Source organism: Rhamphochromis longiceps, linkage group LG18 (assembly GCF_057381845.1).
Source record: "Rhamphochromis longiceps isolate RC_006_pf linkage group LG18, R_longiceps_female_GT1.1, whole genome shotgun sequence".
In the NCBI taxonomy this organism is placed as follows: Eukaryota; Metazoa; Chordata; class Actinopteri; order Cichliformes; family Cichlidae; genus Rhamphochromis; species Rhamphochromis longiceps.
In genome coordinates, this window is record NC_140574.1 from 3,211,611 (window position 1) to 3,229,203 (window position 17,593).

Consider the following 17,593-nt stretch of genomic DNA (forward strand, 5'->3'; position numbering starts at 1 on the left):
TTAGAGAGTTAACGCGGATCGCCCCATTCGAGGGGCTGCACGGCGCTAACGCATTAACAAGCTAACTTGTGCATCGACGCTGTGCAGCCGCTCGCACGGGGCGACCCGCTCGCACGGGGCGACCCGCGTTAAGGTGGCAAATGGAGATTTGCCACCTTATGGCGTTAGCGTCATTTTAACGAGATTAACGCCGACAGCACTCATTTTAAGTCGTGTTGTAATAATTCAAGAGGTCAGAAAATCCTTAAATCTGTTTTTCACCAAGTTGCCAACTTTCTTAAGGTCTGACTCATTTACGCTGTATTTAAAGTTGAAGTTGGTCAGAGAGTTTGTCTGTGGGAATACAACACAAGAAAAATATCCTCATGTATTTAATGCAAACACAAGTGTCAGCTGATTTACTTCTAAAATTTAATTCAGAAACCATCCACCAGCAGCGAACTCACATCATCCACTGAGACCAAACAGTCCTTTGGTTCAGCTAATACACAAAAACAACTGAATAACTGTAAATAATTTACTGTATTTGCTGGTAAAGGTGAGACATGAGCAGGTGATGCCGCCAGATTTCACGACCACGCCCCCGAGGCTGTGCCCAGGTCCAGGGAGGTTTGTTTTCTTCTCTGTATGTTTCTGATTTGACGTTTTCTGTACCGTCTTAGTCTACATTTACAGGTTGTAGGTCAGCCCCTCCCCCCACCCCTCTGCTGAGCAACGTGTTTCTACTTGTTGTCGACCATCGCAGCCGTGACTTCTCTAAATGTGACTAGAATGTGTTTGACATGTTATATTCTGCATGTAGACTCGGCGAGGCTATTTTTGGTCTCTGACGAAATAAAAAAAAGAAAAAATGTTTTTTTAATGTACACCGGAGTGCTGTGGCGTCATTTGATTGAGTGTCCTGTGAGCTTTCTCTTCGATTTCTGCGTCTTCTCGTGACTGATGCTCTCGTGTTACGGCACACTCGACACCCTGTGATGAATTAATGATGTTTTTTAAACTGAGTGTTGAGATGACCTTCATCATCAGTCGCTGGAGACCAGAGACAGTTTTGTTTTTCCTGTACAGACACGATGTCCTCATTTCATACTGAACACTAAAATTACACATTATACACCATCTCTGCCCCTTCATCAGCACGATTTACAACCTGAAGAGGTGATAAAGCCCAATTCTACTTTTTCTGCATAATCATCATACAAAATGTAATCAAATGGAAAAGTCTCTTTTTAAAACTTGTCTTATTAGTTTTAATCTTTTAACTTTATGCATCAAGCAAACATTAAATTCTATGCAACATTCTCTGACTGGAATAAATTAGTTTAATATTTAAACCTATTTTCTGCACATTCCAGCACATAAAATAAAATATTTTGTGTTTACACTCAGTCTTTCAAATAGATGCAAGTAAAACACAGCAGAAAATAAATAAAATCAAAGACTCAGCGGTCCTGTTGCTCTATTTTCACCTGTAAAGCAGGACTGCGGTAGGCGGAGGTTTACCCTGGTGCAGGTGTGCGCAGCTGTCAGTTGAAGAATCCGTGAGTTTCTCTGTGAATTTTACATTACTTCGTAGCGCACTCTGTGCTTGCTTGGAAGTTTAGGGGTTTTTTTCACTGTAAAAAGAAGTTTTCTTCCCACGCACAGCGGACGCTAATGTTTTTGTGACTTTTTATGGAATCAAACTCAAAGTAAGGTCAGTACTTCCACACTTTAAACGCAGCACGCGTTTAAAACAAACTCGAAGTCCGTCTTAATTTTTTTTCTCCCATGTCCCCTGCGGGGTTCCGTACCTACAGACTTGTGTTCAACCACCTGTTTTTAGGGATGAAAAGAGTCGCCCCCTGCTGGCACATAAAAAGAATGCAGGTTTAAGGCACTTAACTTTAAGACCTGGAAACACCATCCATCTATTATACAGCGCCAAGTCACAGCAACAGTCGCCTCAAGGTACTATATATTGTACTGTATATTGAACCAGGCTCAGGGAGGGGTGGGGCCATCTGCCGTAACAGGCTGATGTTATTTTCACTAATAATTAGACTCTCTGGCCCTATCCACACACACACACACACACACGGGTATTTTAATACTTTGAAAAAATAGGTAACTCTGCCCTTAGAATAAATTCAAAATTTGATAAATGTCAAAATGATTAGGGTCAGGAGACAGATGAAAGCATGAGCCAGGTGTGAAGAAGCTGAGTCTACAAAAAAAGTTTTTCAGGATCTTCCTCATATTCTCCTGATACAAAGACAGTAATGGCGGTAAAAGCTGGACTGTGGGATGACTTTACTTTCTAATATCTGTGCAGCATCATCTGGCACGACCACCAGGCTGCAGCACATGAAAATGAACTTTGCTCACGGTATTTTGTACTCACCTATCAGATTTAATTAGTCATTAAGTGGAGCTGCCAGAGTCGTGCGTATCTCAGTATAATAGTGTTCAAATGACAGAGCGTGGTTACAGTGTTTACGTGCATCAGCCCTGATGTGGGAGTTTGTGGTTTGAAAACAAACACAGATGTTGGATATGAAAGTCGTACTTTCAGCTCCCACTATCGCTGCACCCCCCCTCACAGGAGCGTCGACTGTCCAACCGAATTCTCCTGGTGTGCAGATGTCAGAGGTCACTGCTCGCCATATGAAAATAAACCCGCCACATTATAGGTGTCATACATTTCTGTCAGTGGCGGGGCCTCAGGCACGCCACCCCGGGTAAATATAGAGATGCAGACTGGAGGTGGTGGGTGCAGAAGCAGAGCTGGGTGGGTTGGGGGGTATTCAGGGACAGCAGCAGCTGCTGATTTCAGTCGACCAGACTCAGCAGTCAGTCAGCTCCAAACTATCAGCCAGTGAAAAGAAAACCTACCAGGATCAAACCTTCACTCATTCAACAGCCTCCAGAGGTAGTTTATTCTCCATAAACAAGGATGGACTGTAGTTATGTAACATAGGAAATGCTTAAATAAAGGCAGAGCGAGCAACTGCTGATTTAATATGTTTGGTCTTTATTGAACTGGACTTACAGCGAATTAGAAGAAAGAAAACAGTAACTTTATAAATGTTTGTTGTTGTGTAATTAAACTGATTTATATGAGAGCTGTTTCTAAACAAACCAAAATCCATATAAATATTAAATGAACCTACTTTACCCTGTGTACAGTATAACAGTGAGTTCAGGACAAATGCAGCACTGAAGTCATTTGCCAGCTATGACAGGGCTTCAGATAAATGATCAGATTAGATTTGCTGCAAAATTTGTCAAACACTGCTGGTTAACACTGTGTACCAATCAGACACAAGGATGACAACAAAGGTAATAATATGGTATTCTGTGCTGATCAAATTCTACTGGTTTCATTTGATGTATACATCACTTAAAGCAGTGACTGAATGGAAATAACACAAAGTTTTGATTTGAAGCTAAAGTATACTTCACATCTGGGACAGATGTGGCAGGCTACAGAGCAGAGATCTCAGCAAATATCCAGATAACTATATAGATGTCGATATTCCAGGACTTGGCCATAGTCATCGCTGCAGCAATTAATTTAATAGAGGTAAAAACCAAGGAGACACAGTCCATCTGCTCTCTTTACCACTTAAGCAGCGAGTGATTCCTCATTATTGTCTAGCTGCACAAAAGTGATAGCTAGCCACAATGCTAGGGTTTGTAGGAGCACTTTAGGTTAGACTGTCTGTGCAGTTAGCCTCGTTTAACCACAGGGTCAAACAAGTCATAAATAAGTCAAGGCTAGTTTTTGTAGAACATCTATAATTTTATGCTTTTTGTGCCATATCTCAGCCATACCTCGGAACTACTGCTAGTTAGCAAACTAGCAGGTCAAAGAACGTTTTATTAACCAAACAGTGATAGTGTATATGGCAACTCAGAATTAGTGACATACTTAAATTATAAAGTTTCATGTTTCAGACATCATTTTGTCACATTTTAGATGCTAACAAGCTATCATTAGTTATTGTTAGCGTACCTGCTGCTGATGCATGTCCATTTCCAACATCAGCAGCAGAACATCTGGTAAATGTCGGTCATGGGGAAACAAGCATGTGATCCACACCAGTACCCTGACAGCTGATCGGCATTTCCGTGCACTGTCCACACCTGCACCAGGTGATGCTGCCCAACCACTCTGAATACCCAGTTCCTCCGAGCTAACTCTTTCTCTCCTCCTGCTCGACTGGAAAGTATATATAAGGAGTCTCGGTATGTTGTTGAAATGCCTGCCAGCCTCGTCTTCTTCTGGTAATGCTGTACAACTAACCAAGCCTGTGATGTGGTCACTGAGCCAGAAAGTTTCTATTACACGAAAATCAATTATAATTTAACAAGTAATCAATTTAAATCCCAGTTTTTCACTAAATAAATTCCAACAATAGTAATTATTTATAAAATCCTTTTATGTCCTCTTTAAATTTGTGCTAATGACTGAGAAAAGCTATTCATAATTAACAGCGACTCATAAGACGTCCAGTCTTTACTCATGCTGGTTTTTTCCTTCCCACAGACAGGCTGCATTTAGCTAATGTCTGTGTACGTCTGTAGTAAGTAGTTTTGGTTCATAAAAGGAGTCAAGTGCAAGCTTGACATGAAAGCATGAGTTCGTAAATTCTCTTTCGTTCCATTTAAAAAAACTAACAGCAAAATAAGAGATAGCAGGAAATGCACAGGGGGTTAATACTGTTAGTACTGAAGGGGCCAATCGCGGTCTTTGTGGGCTGCATCGGTCACATTTCTAGGGAGGTGCCCGTCAACTTACAGTATAGAGTTTCAGAGCGGGGACATGCCTACTACTTTATGCAGAAGCATGAGTGTCACATCACGCTCCTACATACAGATTTTTTTAATGTTAAGCCCTCATTTGTCCAAATTTTGACAATCTGGGAATGAGGATAACATTAATTCTACCTGATATAAAAATTTCATTTCCGAAAGGTCAGTTTTGCTTTTGTCCAAAGTATAGTATTAGGTGAGGGTTATTACCTACAATGAGTTAGACCTCAGAGGTTACGTCTGGAAAAATTCCACTTCCTGTTCTGACATGTGAATCAATAGAAAGTCTGGACTGTAAAAAAAACAAACAAACAAACATGTTTTTTTTCTACAAAATGTAAAATTGGTGTTCAGGAACACAAATCAATAGATTACATTTTGTGAGTATTTCACAGACTGCTGTGAGACTGTTTTCAGTTTGCTGGTACATGATGAAGGAGCTTTAAGCGAAGGTGTATTAATTCATAACACCCATTTTTCAGCACGTCATTGAAGGATGAAGTGTAGCCTGCGCGTTTGGTTTCATGCTGTCAGACTGTGAAGCAACGAGCACTAAATACAACATATTAACACACGTGTGCTGCACACTGAACAGTGCAGACTAAATAAACCCCTCTGTGCGGTGCCGCTTCAGAGGACCAGGTGTTAAAATAGTGTCGCTCTGATACTCCTCCTCACGCTCTGGAACTGTCAGTCATCTCTATAAAGAGCCTCAGATCTGAATCTCAGTCAATGTTTGGACTCTGTCGTCCTGGGAAAGCAAAAAGGGCAGAGCTGCAGTGTTTAATCCCCTAAACATTCCCGCGCTGTGTAATCACACCAGACAACTGGGACTTCGCTGCATCTGCCCCTGCAGGCCTGCAGAGTGACTCCTAAGCTGCTGCTGATGTACATGTTTCACAGCTGCTGGCGTGTAACGTGTGAAACTGATGGAAAATTATGAATCAGTCTTGTGTGGGGCTGGCATCGAAAAGTGGGACTTGAATGGGAATTTCCATCATCTCCTGCTTTGCATTTCCCAAAATGTCAGCGTGTCGCCTTACAAAGAGTTTTTATTTTTAGCTGCAGGGGGGTTTCGTGTGAGCACTGCTGCTCCCCTCTAAGTTTATCACCTGGCCCACATCCCGATGAGGACTGAATCAGGCTCCCTTTGGATCCGAAGCCTTTTTAAAAAGGAGTAGGTGGAGTTTGCTCCTCTCTCCCGTCCCCAGACCGGAGTTTGGGTCAAAGTGCTCGGTGCTGCTGCCCTGGTCTCCCTGACGGTAACCCCAACGGTCCTGGTTCCGTTCTGCACAACCACAACTTTTCTTACAACTTAAGTTTGAATCTCAGGAGTCCTGATAATGGATCAGCTCAAGTACCACAGCGCAGGCATCCAGGAGAAGCTGGAGATCGCCGGGATGGAGGATGAGGCCGGGAACCCCATCAGCGCCCTGACCATCCTGTCTTTGCTGGAGCGCGTGGCCAGCATCATCGATAACGTCCAGTCCTCCCAGCAGCGCATGGAGGAGCGTCAGCAGGATCTGGAGAACAACATCAAGACCATCCAGGGGGACGTCCTGAAGCTGGCAAAGGACCACACCGACACCAGCGGCACTGTGGAGAAGCTCCTGCAGAAAACCCGCAAAGTCAGCGCCAACATCAAGGAGGTCCGGACACGCGTGGAGAAGCAAAACATCCGAGTCAAGAAGGTGGAGTCCACGCAGGATGAGCTGCTCACCCGCAACAAGTTCAGAGTCGTCATCTACCAGGTCAGCAGAGTTTCTCAGGGTCGGATGTTTAAACGTTGACATATGCTGGTTTAACCTTCAGACACCGATAATTTACAAATAATGCAATCATTCACAAAACTGAAACAACTGCCAAACAGTCATGTTTGGAGTTTTAAGTGTCACATTTCAGCCTGACAACGTCTGATTGGAAGATGTTGGTACTAAAACTATCTAACTGGTACCAGTACCAGTTAGATAGTTGTGCAGAAGCACAAAGTCTCTCTGACGATGACCTCATCAGGACTTAAACAGATTTAGTTAATCAAGGAAAATAAATAAATTTTCAGCGCGGGAAATCAGAAGAGTCTATTTTCTAGAATTTCTCACAAAAGTTGTTGAATTTTCTGAATGATGTCACATCTTGAGAGGCAATAAGCAGAGAAATCTTGAACGTTTGGGAGCCACTAACTCTCTTCTTATTAGAGCAAGCTTAATCAAATGACCAGCAAATAACTGGCACGGGCTGGCTAATTGCTGAATTGAGTAATTTCAGGGTTTATCAGACTTTAAGAGGATAGTTAAGCAACAAAAAGCAAAAGAGACCAGAATAACCACCACAGCAACAACTCTGGAACTGGGAATTCCCCTTTTCTTTTCCAGTGTCCAGTGATTGACAGTGGACTCGCTGACGGTCTCTAGACCTGCATGACTGAGACCTAATGTGCTTTATTAGGACGGCATCTCATTATTCCACGTGGAAAAAAGAGGCCAAAGCTCAACCCTTAAATTTGGTGTAAAATGACTCTTTTGTCCTTCGGTGCTGCGGAGCTGCTAAAGAACATTAGTTAAACGGTGGAATGAGTTAAAAAAGCAGATAAAATCTGAATTTAGTCCCCAGAGAAGATCTCTGAGCTACATCCAAATTTTTGTTTACGAGCAACTGGAGAATGATTAAGCATCAGAAATGAAGTAGACCAAGTCTGTGCCAAGCAGCGAGATCTTAACTGGATGAACTCTGACTCGGTTCATTAAGCGGTGGACGCAGTGAGAGGCGCAAGCGTCGATGTGAGGAAATGAAGGGCGGATTAAGTTCAAACTCATAAGAACCCTCGACTCCAAAACATTGGCAATTAATAGAAAAGCATCCTCGTTATGTTGAGAGGGCGCACTTTCAGCCAAAGTGTGGGCGACCTTAATCAGATCAGGTGGATTCACTTCAAAGTTTTAATAAGAAACTCTCGACTGAACTCTTTAATTTAGAAAGCACAGCAACATTTACAAGAATAAAAGCTCCTGTCGAGTCTTCCCTGAACGGCTGGAAAAATAAAGCTAAACTATGAGCGTCACTTCCAAGGAGACATGATATTCTAAGGGCACAGAGTGAGTCCGAATGCTGTGAAACAGTCGTGAAGAGACGGCAGCTGGGAGCCGCAGTGCGGTGGGATTTTCTGCTGAAGGAGCTGGTCGGATGATGGACAGAAAATAAAAAAACATTTCTGCGAACTGAAAGATTTATAACGGTGATCAAAGACTCGGTGTTCGTAGCTGCGGGCCTTATAAGTTCAGCTTTTGTCAGATGACAGCTGTGTCGGATTTTAAATCTCAATCAGGAACATTTAGACTGGAGTGCTCGACTGTTTGTTTAGTGATGGTGCTAACAATCAGCAGCATGAACTTACAGTCTTGTGTTTAGTCCTCGTTAAAAGGATCACAGATGTAGATCACAGACTCGTACACGTCACCTACTGATGATTCAGCTTTATTTATACAGTCGCCTCAAGGTGCTTTATATTGTGAGCTAGACCCTACAATAATACATACAGAGAAAAACCCAACAATCATATGACCCCCTATGAGCAAGCACTTTGGCGACAGTGGGAAGGAAAAACTCCTTTTTAACAGGAAGAAACCTCCAACAGAACCAGGCTCAGGGAGGGGCGGGGCCATCTGCTGTGACTGGTTGGGGTGAGAGAAGGAAGACAGGATAAAGACATGCTGTGGAAGAGAGACAGAGGTTAATAACAGATATGATTCAATGCAGAGGTTTGTTAACTCATAGTGGGTGAAGAAGAAACACCCAGTGCATCATGGGAATCCCCCAGCAGCCTGTTGCAGCATAACTAAGGGAGGATTCAGGGTCACCTGATCCAGCCCTAACTATATGCTTTAGCAAAAAGGAAAGTTTGAAGCCTAAAACTGAGGCCTCAGCAGGCCTTAAAATAGAGATAGTGTCTGTCTCCTGAAGAGGGGCCTGAAAACTTGAGATGTATAACATTAGACTGCAGTACTTTTAATCTTACAATATTGTGTTCCTGTGTCATGATGCTTTCTTCTTCTACTCCATTATATTTGGGATGCAAATGTACGTGTCGTGTATTTTAAAGCTTTAGTTTGTGCTATTTACTCTCATCTGTCCATTTAACAGGATCATAAGCTATAAGATTTAAAGTGCCAAACACAGATAGTGTCAAACATGGATGTAGCCACTGACTGTGTTCACGTTGGCCTAGCTATAGCTCCAGGTAGCACATCACTGTGTGTCAACTAACCGGCTCACTGATCCTCCAAACGCTGCTGGTATTTCTATGTTCTAGTTTGTTTTAAGAGTACTTCAGTCAGAGCGCGGCGCGTCATCGATCATTCAGAGTTGGACCTATTTATTCAGCCTGTAGTGACGGCGTGTTTATCCTGGGTTAGCACAGAGACTTGAAACCTTTAGCCTGGTTATTTCTGTACAAAGACAACTAAAAGCCAAAGTCTGCATTTAACTGTTGAAGACAGTTAAAGTCTTAAACTGGGTTGACTTCAAAGACAGTTGGCTGCAGAGCTCGTTCTCACTGGTTGAAACTGGAGTGTTTGTGCTTTTTTAGTGTTTTATGCCAGTGCTACAGATTTTTATTAGATTAATTTTCTTGTCAGATTCACTGTATGAGTTTTGCAGAGTTATAGACGTGACTGACATCAGATCACAGTGAAATGAGTCCATTACAGCGCTGATAAAGAAAATATTTTGGGCCTGTAATCAAAAAGCAGCCTTCACACATTTCCAGTGGGAAGCTGTGGGAGCTGCCCTGCTCTCTTTTCCATGCAGCTCTGCAGAGATAAGTTGAGCAGTGAGTTGCAGGTCCTGCTGTCCTCAATAATGTCTTCAGACTTCAGAATAGTAACCGGAGCTCTGTGTGTGCTGCTAACAGCTGCTGTGGATCCGTGACAGAGGGGCCTATTCTGGGATCACAGCATTCTCCCTCTTTGCCGGCAGGGACAGGCCATAAACTGCTGTCAGCCAGAGTCAGGCTCTGATACGTCAGCTTATCACAGCGGTCAGGATGTGGCGAGAAACGAGACGTCAATCAACCTGACCGGCTGCTAAAAAGCAGCCAAAGAGATGAAGGATAACAGAAGATAAAAAATCCTGTGAGATGAGTCTGTATTAAAAAAGAGACGGGAGGGCGGAGGGTTATGGGCTCCACTCAACTTTGTTTGGTGGGTTTTGTTCTTCTCGCCTGCACCGTCACATTTCACAGTTCGAACCGCTGAACGCGTCTTCGGCCTGCCTGTGTTTGACGGGAGTTTGTGAGCAGACACAGTTTACGGTCTTGCAGAGCGAGAAAGTCAGAGTCCTCCAGGTGTCCAGGTCACATCTCTGCACTGCTGCAAATCTGAGCAGCATTGGGTTGCCATGGTTACAGTATTTAAGAAAATGCTGTGCACGATTAATCTGTGGAAACATTTGGACCTTTTTATCTCTTTGAGGTCGTTTCAGAAGAACTTTTACTCTGGAAATAACAAAAAAAAAACAGTTTGTGTCTGTAGTTGTTTGTTTAACCTCTGCTTGAAGTCGTTTTCATGTAGTTTTTTGTATCTTTGTTAACATTTTTGTGCAGTTTTGTGGTCTTTTTGTGACATAGGTGGACATTTTGCATGTTTCTGTGATCATTTAAACTCTTTCTTTTTAGATACTTTTATGTTTTTTTAATGTTTTCAAGCAGCTTTGCATGACTTTGGTGTGTTTTGTGGGTTTTTTAAAAGTAGTTTGTCTTGTATGTTTTGCATGTATAACTGTTTTGCGTGTCTTTGCGGTCATGTGCTTTAATTTTGTAATTTTTTCCAAAGTTTTTAAAAATTAATTTTGTATCCTTTTGCATATATTTCTTTTGCTTTTTTCCTCTGTTATAAAAACTACAGAGGGGCTGATTTTAGTTTTTAGTTTTTAGTTCGTACCACACCTATTTAAGTTGTATTGAGACTTAACATTTGCATTATTTGGGGTCGACCCTGAAAAAGGATAAGCAGAAGTGAATGGATGGATTATTTTGGGTGGTGTCTTTTTGACTGACCTTTTCCCACCGACTGTGTCAGTAGACGCAGTTACAGGTTGCTGTAGCTGCTAGCTGTCTGCTTGTTTTCACTTTCTATTCAATCTCTGGTTTGCTGTTGGAGCATTTTTAATGCAGTGTTCTGACCAGACCCATATGGAAAAGATATATATAAATCTTATAAAGTTTGTATCTGTCTTGTGTGAAACTTGTATGAAAAGCATACAAGAGTGAAAACACATATAAGATCCCTTGAAAAGTTGTATAAATTAAACTTGTATGTTTTGGACACTTCCTAAAAACAATATATGAAAGTAATGAGAAAGTGGCCACTTTCATGAGTAAATCATGTAAGCCTGATATGATTCACTATATGAAGCAAGCTAAAGCCCATACAAGTCTTTTATAAGTTTTTCTATTTCTTTTCCATATGGGGTAATGCGGGCGCTTTGCAGTAAAAACTGTGTTGATGTTGTTACTTTGCGTTAATTAGCAGTTATCTGTGTCTGTGTGATGAACTTATACAGTCTATGAATGTAGACTGAACCAAGCTGGCTAACATTAGCGGCTAACTTAGCACTTAACTACATTTCTGGCTCCAAAAAACAACATGACATCATACAGCAGTTCTCCACTCGATGACCGCACCCCAGGCCGTGTGCGCATATGGACGATGATTCATATCTGCTGTGTTGTGCGTGTTCCCAGCTACAGTACATGAGATACTGCTGTCCTTCTTCACAGCGAGCCCAGCTGTAGCTCAGCCTGGTCCCGGGCGGTGCCTCTGCAGACAGTTGCAGTGTTGAGTTTCCACATGACCGATGTGCTGTCATTATTCTGAGGCCTCCCTTCGTCTCCTAATATAGAGCTTCGGCTGCGGCCGTTTAACCAGGAAGCAGCGAGCGCTTTGTTAGAGACGCTCGTCGCCTGCCGGCGGCTGAATGATGACGGGCGGACGGTGGGCAGTAATAAGAAAAAGATAAATGGCCGCCGGTTTACTCTCAGGGCCGCTGTGGTGCGCGCGGCGGACATCAGAGGACAATGTGTAATTTTAGAGGAGCTGATGGCTTTTAGTTTGTGATGTTTCTGCAGGGAGACGATGAGGAGTGAACAAACACGATTAAAGGAGGTCACCCTGCTAACAGGAGGCGCCGCAGCAGGAAGCTCTTCAAACGCCACAAATACGGCTGAGATTTGAACACGTACTCACAGCTTCACTGTGCAGCTTTATTAACCACGACGGGCCTCATAGTGATCATCAATACTTTGTTTATTTTATTTATGTGTTTCTTTGTGTTTATTTTCCATCCAGTCGTCATGTTGAAGTAATTTAATTTGACTTTTAAGATATTTTTGTGTAATTTTGTGCTTTTACTTTGTTTGTGTTGGTGTCATTGTGTTCTTTTATTATGTGTCTATAGTTGTTTTGTGCTTCTCCTTGAGGGTTTTTTGTGTCTTTTTGGTTGTTTTGTGTTTCTTTGTGGTCACTTGTAATCACCTTGTGCCTCTCTGCAGACACTTTTGGACTCTTCGTGCTTCTCCGTGTTTCTTTTTACCTGTTTTGCGTGTTTCTGTTGTCCTTAGCGTCTCTCTGCTGTGATTTTCTTGTCGTTCTTTAATTTGTTCGCGTGATTCTTGGAAGTGGCTTTGTGTTTCTTTTTAACGCTCACTAGAGGCTGACCCCTGGCCCCTGCTGCTGCACGCGGTAGACCCCGTTCATGATTTAAACGCATAAAGGTTGGGATTCGAGTGTGGCTGAGTGTGTTAACATAATTAAAAGCTCTGATGGTTTCTCTCCGTTTCTTCTTCCTCCTTTACTGGCGAGGTTATTAATACATACTTCGACCCACATTCCCTGCCGGTGTAATTATTGTGTCATTCACAGCGTGTGGATACGCTCTGACGACTCCGCCCTGATTAATGAGTGTCATCGTCTCAGGTGGCCACGGCTTAATTAGGATTAATTGGCTTTCACATCCAAAGTCACCTGTAGGGCGCAGCAGGTGGAGCAGGCCTGCGACGAGCTTCCTCCAGCGGCTGCTCCGTTGTGTCGGCCATTCGAAAGAGTAAAGACGCGAAAACAATTAAAACTCTTGGTCGCTGTAAAACCCGAGCACATGGACACAGGTTTCCATCATGCACTAAGGAGGGCACTAAACTTTGAATGTGAGACATTTAATTCCTCCTTTTCTCATTTATTTTACTCACCAAATTCTCCTTCTACTGTCCGAAAATACAATAAGTTAGTTAGCATTAGCAAACTAGTAACAAATCAAGCCTCTTTACGGTTTTTAGCACCTGAATTTAAACAATCTGTTTTTGTGCCCAGAGCTAGCCAAGCAGTTTTTGGCACCTAAAACTAGCTGAGATATTTTTAGCGCCTGAATTGAGGCGAGAAGTTTTTAGCAAATCTTTCAGTGAGTGAAAGCTAAAGTAACAGATCAGCCTGATATGATGGCAAAGCGTGACACGGACACGTCGGTGCATCATGCAGACGCTGCAGTAACAGCAGAGGGACATTTTATTTCAAGCCACCATGAAAATAATCACAGGAAAGTGTTTAAACACATATTATTAACATATTAACTTATATGTACATGTTAGCCACTTAGCTTAATCTTTGGCGATTAAGGACCCTGCAGTGTACTTCATATGAGTTTTTTTTGCTACCAACTTCTGGGCTTTAAATACACTATCGCCCCCTGCTGGTAGTGCATCTTCTGCGTGCATGTCCACATGTCTGCTACACATTTTGCCGTGATCATCAAGTTGAACAGAGAGCGTAATACTCAAAGGTCCAGACTGGGATCGGTGTCTCGTGGGCGTATGCCACCACCGCCCCTCGTCTCCTGACGTGGACGAGCTGTAAAACACGACTGTCTCTTGGTGGACGGTATACTGCGGCCACTGTTTCACATGCGAGATGCTTATCTGACAGAATGAGATGAGAAGTTGTTCGAATCAGCTGTGATAACAGTTCAGTCCAACAGGGACCAGAATTCCGACTTCACCGGGTGGTGCAGTTAGTATTTCTGTGTTCCAGGTGTCGTTCCTGCCAGCCGCTTCCTTGGTTACTCGCCATGTGCAAAAATAGAAAAACTGGATCTTATGACGCTGCCGGTGTTTTCAGAGCTTGTAGGTTGAGTCTCACAGAGTATCTCAGAGGAATATCGAGTTTTCTGTGCGAGCTCCCTTCAGCTTTACGAGCAGCAGAGTAATTTATCCTCAGTGGATAGAAGAGACAGATGGATATCAGTTTCAACTGCGTGTGTTTATCCCGAGATAGACGAGGCGCTTTGCTAATGAATGATGACTTCTGCTGCAAAAGTGTAAGGAGTCAAGCATATTTAAGATTAATGAGCACTTTAGACGGATAAAAATCAAACTCCAGATCTTTAAAGCACATTTGAGATGGATGTCTGTCCTCCACAGACTCAGATGCTTTAACTGGATATGTGTTTCACCTCTATTCATCCAGGACAGAAATAAGAAGTGTTTTAGCCTGACTTCAACTAAACTGGAAACAAAAGCAGAAAATCAACATTACGGGTCCTGTTGGGTTGTTTCTCATAAAATCAGTCTCAAGAAAATAAGTTATTTCCATGTGATGTTTTCAGGGCTGAACAAACACATTTAAGCTCTGTTAAAAACTGTAACCACCAACGTGTCTCAATCTAAAGCCAAAATCTAAGTTTTCTGTCTGTAACATGGAAGCGGAAACAAAAGAAATGAACTCTGTGCATCTCTAATTGAGATTAAAATCTCTTTTACACTCAGCAGATGGGACAGTAACACAGAATCATTAAAAACAGGAATAATAAAAACATTCGATAATAAATCTCTAATATTTAATTAACTTTCATTTAATCTGCAGGGTGAGACAGAGGTCCCGTCAGTGGCCGTCACCAAGTCCCCTAAAGGACCCGGCCTGGAGGGGCTGGATATGGAGCCGGACTCTTACGACGTCCCCGCCGACCTCTCCTCTGACGAGGAGTACCTGAGTCTGGAAGAAGCCGACCCCTCGCGAGCTGCTCGACTCAAGAAGTCGGTCATGAAGAGCACGGAAACACTGAAGGCCGCCTTCTCAAAGGAGAACATGAGCAAAACCAAAGATAACCTGGGCACCAAGTTCCACCACCTGGGCGAGAAGGTGATGCCACCCGAGCGGAGGGAGAAGATGCACCAGGCTGGCGAGCGGCTGAAGCAGTCTGGCGAGCGGCTCAAAGAGAACATCGCCAAGAAAGCTCCAAGCAAGGAGGCCTTCCGCATCAAGCTGAAGAAGGAGAGAGTTGTCGCCGAGGGCCAGGAGGGCGCCGAGGGCCAGGAGGGTGCCGAGGCCGAGCTCCAAGGGAAGGAGAGCAAGCCGGAAGAGGGGGTCACCTACACCGAGGTCGCACTGGAGAGCAAGAGGGAGGGGCCTGTGGAGGAAGCTGGTGCCACCTGGATAGCAGAGGAAGATCACAGGAAGTAGAAGGCCCAAAGTAGGACACATCAAAGAGAAGGTCTGTGATTGGTCGACATCATTGGAGGACATTTTATTTGTCTGACTGTTTAAAGGAAGAAGTTGGTACTGACACCAGAAAATTCATCAGAATATCAACTGGTTATTTAAAAGGTTCGCTAGATATTTAAATCAGCTGATGCACGGAGACAAATTCAGGTTTCTTTAAATCAAAGGTCCATAAAGTGTGAAAGGTGCAGATGAGGTCGAGGTTTGATTGCACAACGGAAACGAAAGACGTCAGATGTTGATGAGAACTTAGAGAAATACAACAAAAGTTTGAGATTTTTTTATCAGGATGCTCATATACAGTATACATATATATATATTTACACAGGAGAGGTAAAACTGGCCTCAGCTGGTCTCTGAGAAGCCTGTTGGGAAAAGACACCAACACAGAGTCGATGTCAGGCTGGTTTCAGTGTGCAAAGGAAACCCTGCAGTGTTAGAGGCGACATCAGCCAGCGCTTTAACTTTAAATAAACCAATGACCTCACAGAAGCCACTGAGAAGGTTTTTGAAAGTGTTTATGAGACGTGGTGCCAAGCAGGAAGTGACATATCCAATTTTAGGAACTATTTGTCTAGAGACTGTACATAAAGGATGGACAACGCTGTCCTGAAGCCAATGCAGAATAAACCTGGATTCTCTGACCAGCAGGGGGCGCCTCCTCTATAAGTAAGCCCTCAGTTTCAGGGGTTTGTGACCTCACTAAACTTCCAGATTACTTTATGGGCTCCGTTTGAAGTCATATTTAATAAAACATTTTTCAGAAAGGAGCTTAAATCATTTAAAGATGGTTTAAAACCGTTTAAAATTTAGTAAAAGTGTCAACTTAACATGCAGAAGAACACAGGAAGTGTTAAGAATGTCAAACATGGAGAGAAACTGTAACATCGGCGCAGTATTTAGAGCTGGAACACTGCCACCTTGTGGTTAAAGTTTTCATTAAATTTTTTACAGAACATACCTTTAAATCTGCGCCAGGCTGCTCAGCGTGAACCGGTTAAAGATACATGTTGTTTTACATCTTTGTTTACAGCAGGTTAAATATTTAAACCGAGTAACCCGTGTTTTCTTTGGCTCCATCATTCCACGAAACCCCCCCAAACTCCCCAAACGGACATCTTTATGGTTGTTTTTCTCCTGAAACAACATCAGAAACTTTGGGATGTCCAAGAGAATTTAAATAAAGTTTGATTAAAGCCGTCAAACGCGTTTCATTAAATATTTTCTAGGTGCAGCTTTAGGTTTAATAGAGGAGCAGATGCAGGATCTGGTGCTAAAACTAATAAAAAGTTTGCATGGAGTCGAGAGCGGCGCAGCCCCTTCTAGCAGTGACATTAGCCAGACTGTAATTACTGTCTGAAATTGAATGTGGTGGATTTGAGGCGGTCTGAGCTCTGGTGTTGGTGGCTTCAAAGGTTTGTGAGAGATTTTGGCGTATGAATGTTTTATTTTTTGCTGCTTGATATTCATAGGTTCTTTTGAAGTTCAGTGAGCACGCTGAGTTTATTCTCCTGCAGTGATTACTGAGGTCGCCGCCTCCATCAGGATCACAGGATTTAAAGTTTTCCACGTTTCAGTCATCAGATACTCTTTAGAGGCTTTGCTTTCATAGGGCTGCCGTGATACATTAGTGCTGTGCCTTATTTTGAAAATACACTTCCTGTGTATCTTACTACTTATGCTTGCTGAGAGAGTTTAATGCAGTAGATTATATTTGGATTCACTTCTTGCTTTTCTTTTTTCACGTTTGATTACAGCTCAGCTTCCATTTTTACAATAATCAGCCACACGATGAAAAACAGCTGCCTTTGTTCACTTTATTTCATTTTTCTATAAATAAAGTTCTTGTGAAACCTTGTTGCTTTTTCTTTCCTTTGTTATTAAACCTTTATTCATACAGCGTCCACACACAGTTTGATCAAGTCAGAGCTCTAATTATGACCGAGAGACCAACATCCAGGGCTGAATAATGAAACCTGACTACAGCTGCAGTTCCTCTAATGTCCACTAGAAGCTGTCTCCAGCGATGACTCGGGCCCATTGACTCCCAACCTGATACAGAAAACGTTTGTTTACACCTGCACAGGTCTAACTCACCCAATTAGCTTTTATTTTGGCTTAAAGTCAGGACTGATACTTTGCACTTTTTTTATTTACAGGGTTTCTACAATGTCTCTGTACCCTATTCAGCCAGCTGTACAGTAAAACACTACATTTAAATATGTGACACTGTAACAGAATGATTGAACAGAGTGATT

The 17,593-nt window shown here is 42.7% G+C and overlaps 1 protein-coding gene across 1 annotated transcript; it reads left to right on the forward strand.

Annotated features, from left to right (window-relative positions):
- Nucleotides 1-5,651: 5,651 nt before the first annotated feature.
- cavin4a (caveolae associated protein 4a) lies at nt 5,652-17,192 on the forward strand. Its single transcript, XM_085388961.1, has 2 exons — nt 5,652-6,548; nt 14,700-17,192. Exons 1-2 carry the CDS (start codon nt 6,141-6,143, stop codon nt 15,294-15,296), a joined length of 1,005 nt encoding a protein of 334 aa, XP_085245087.1. The 5' UTR covers nt 5,652-6,140; the 3' UTR covers nt 15,297-17,192.
- Nucleotides 17,193-17,593: the final 401 nt, after the last annotated feature.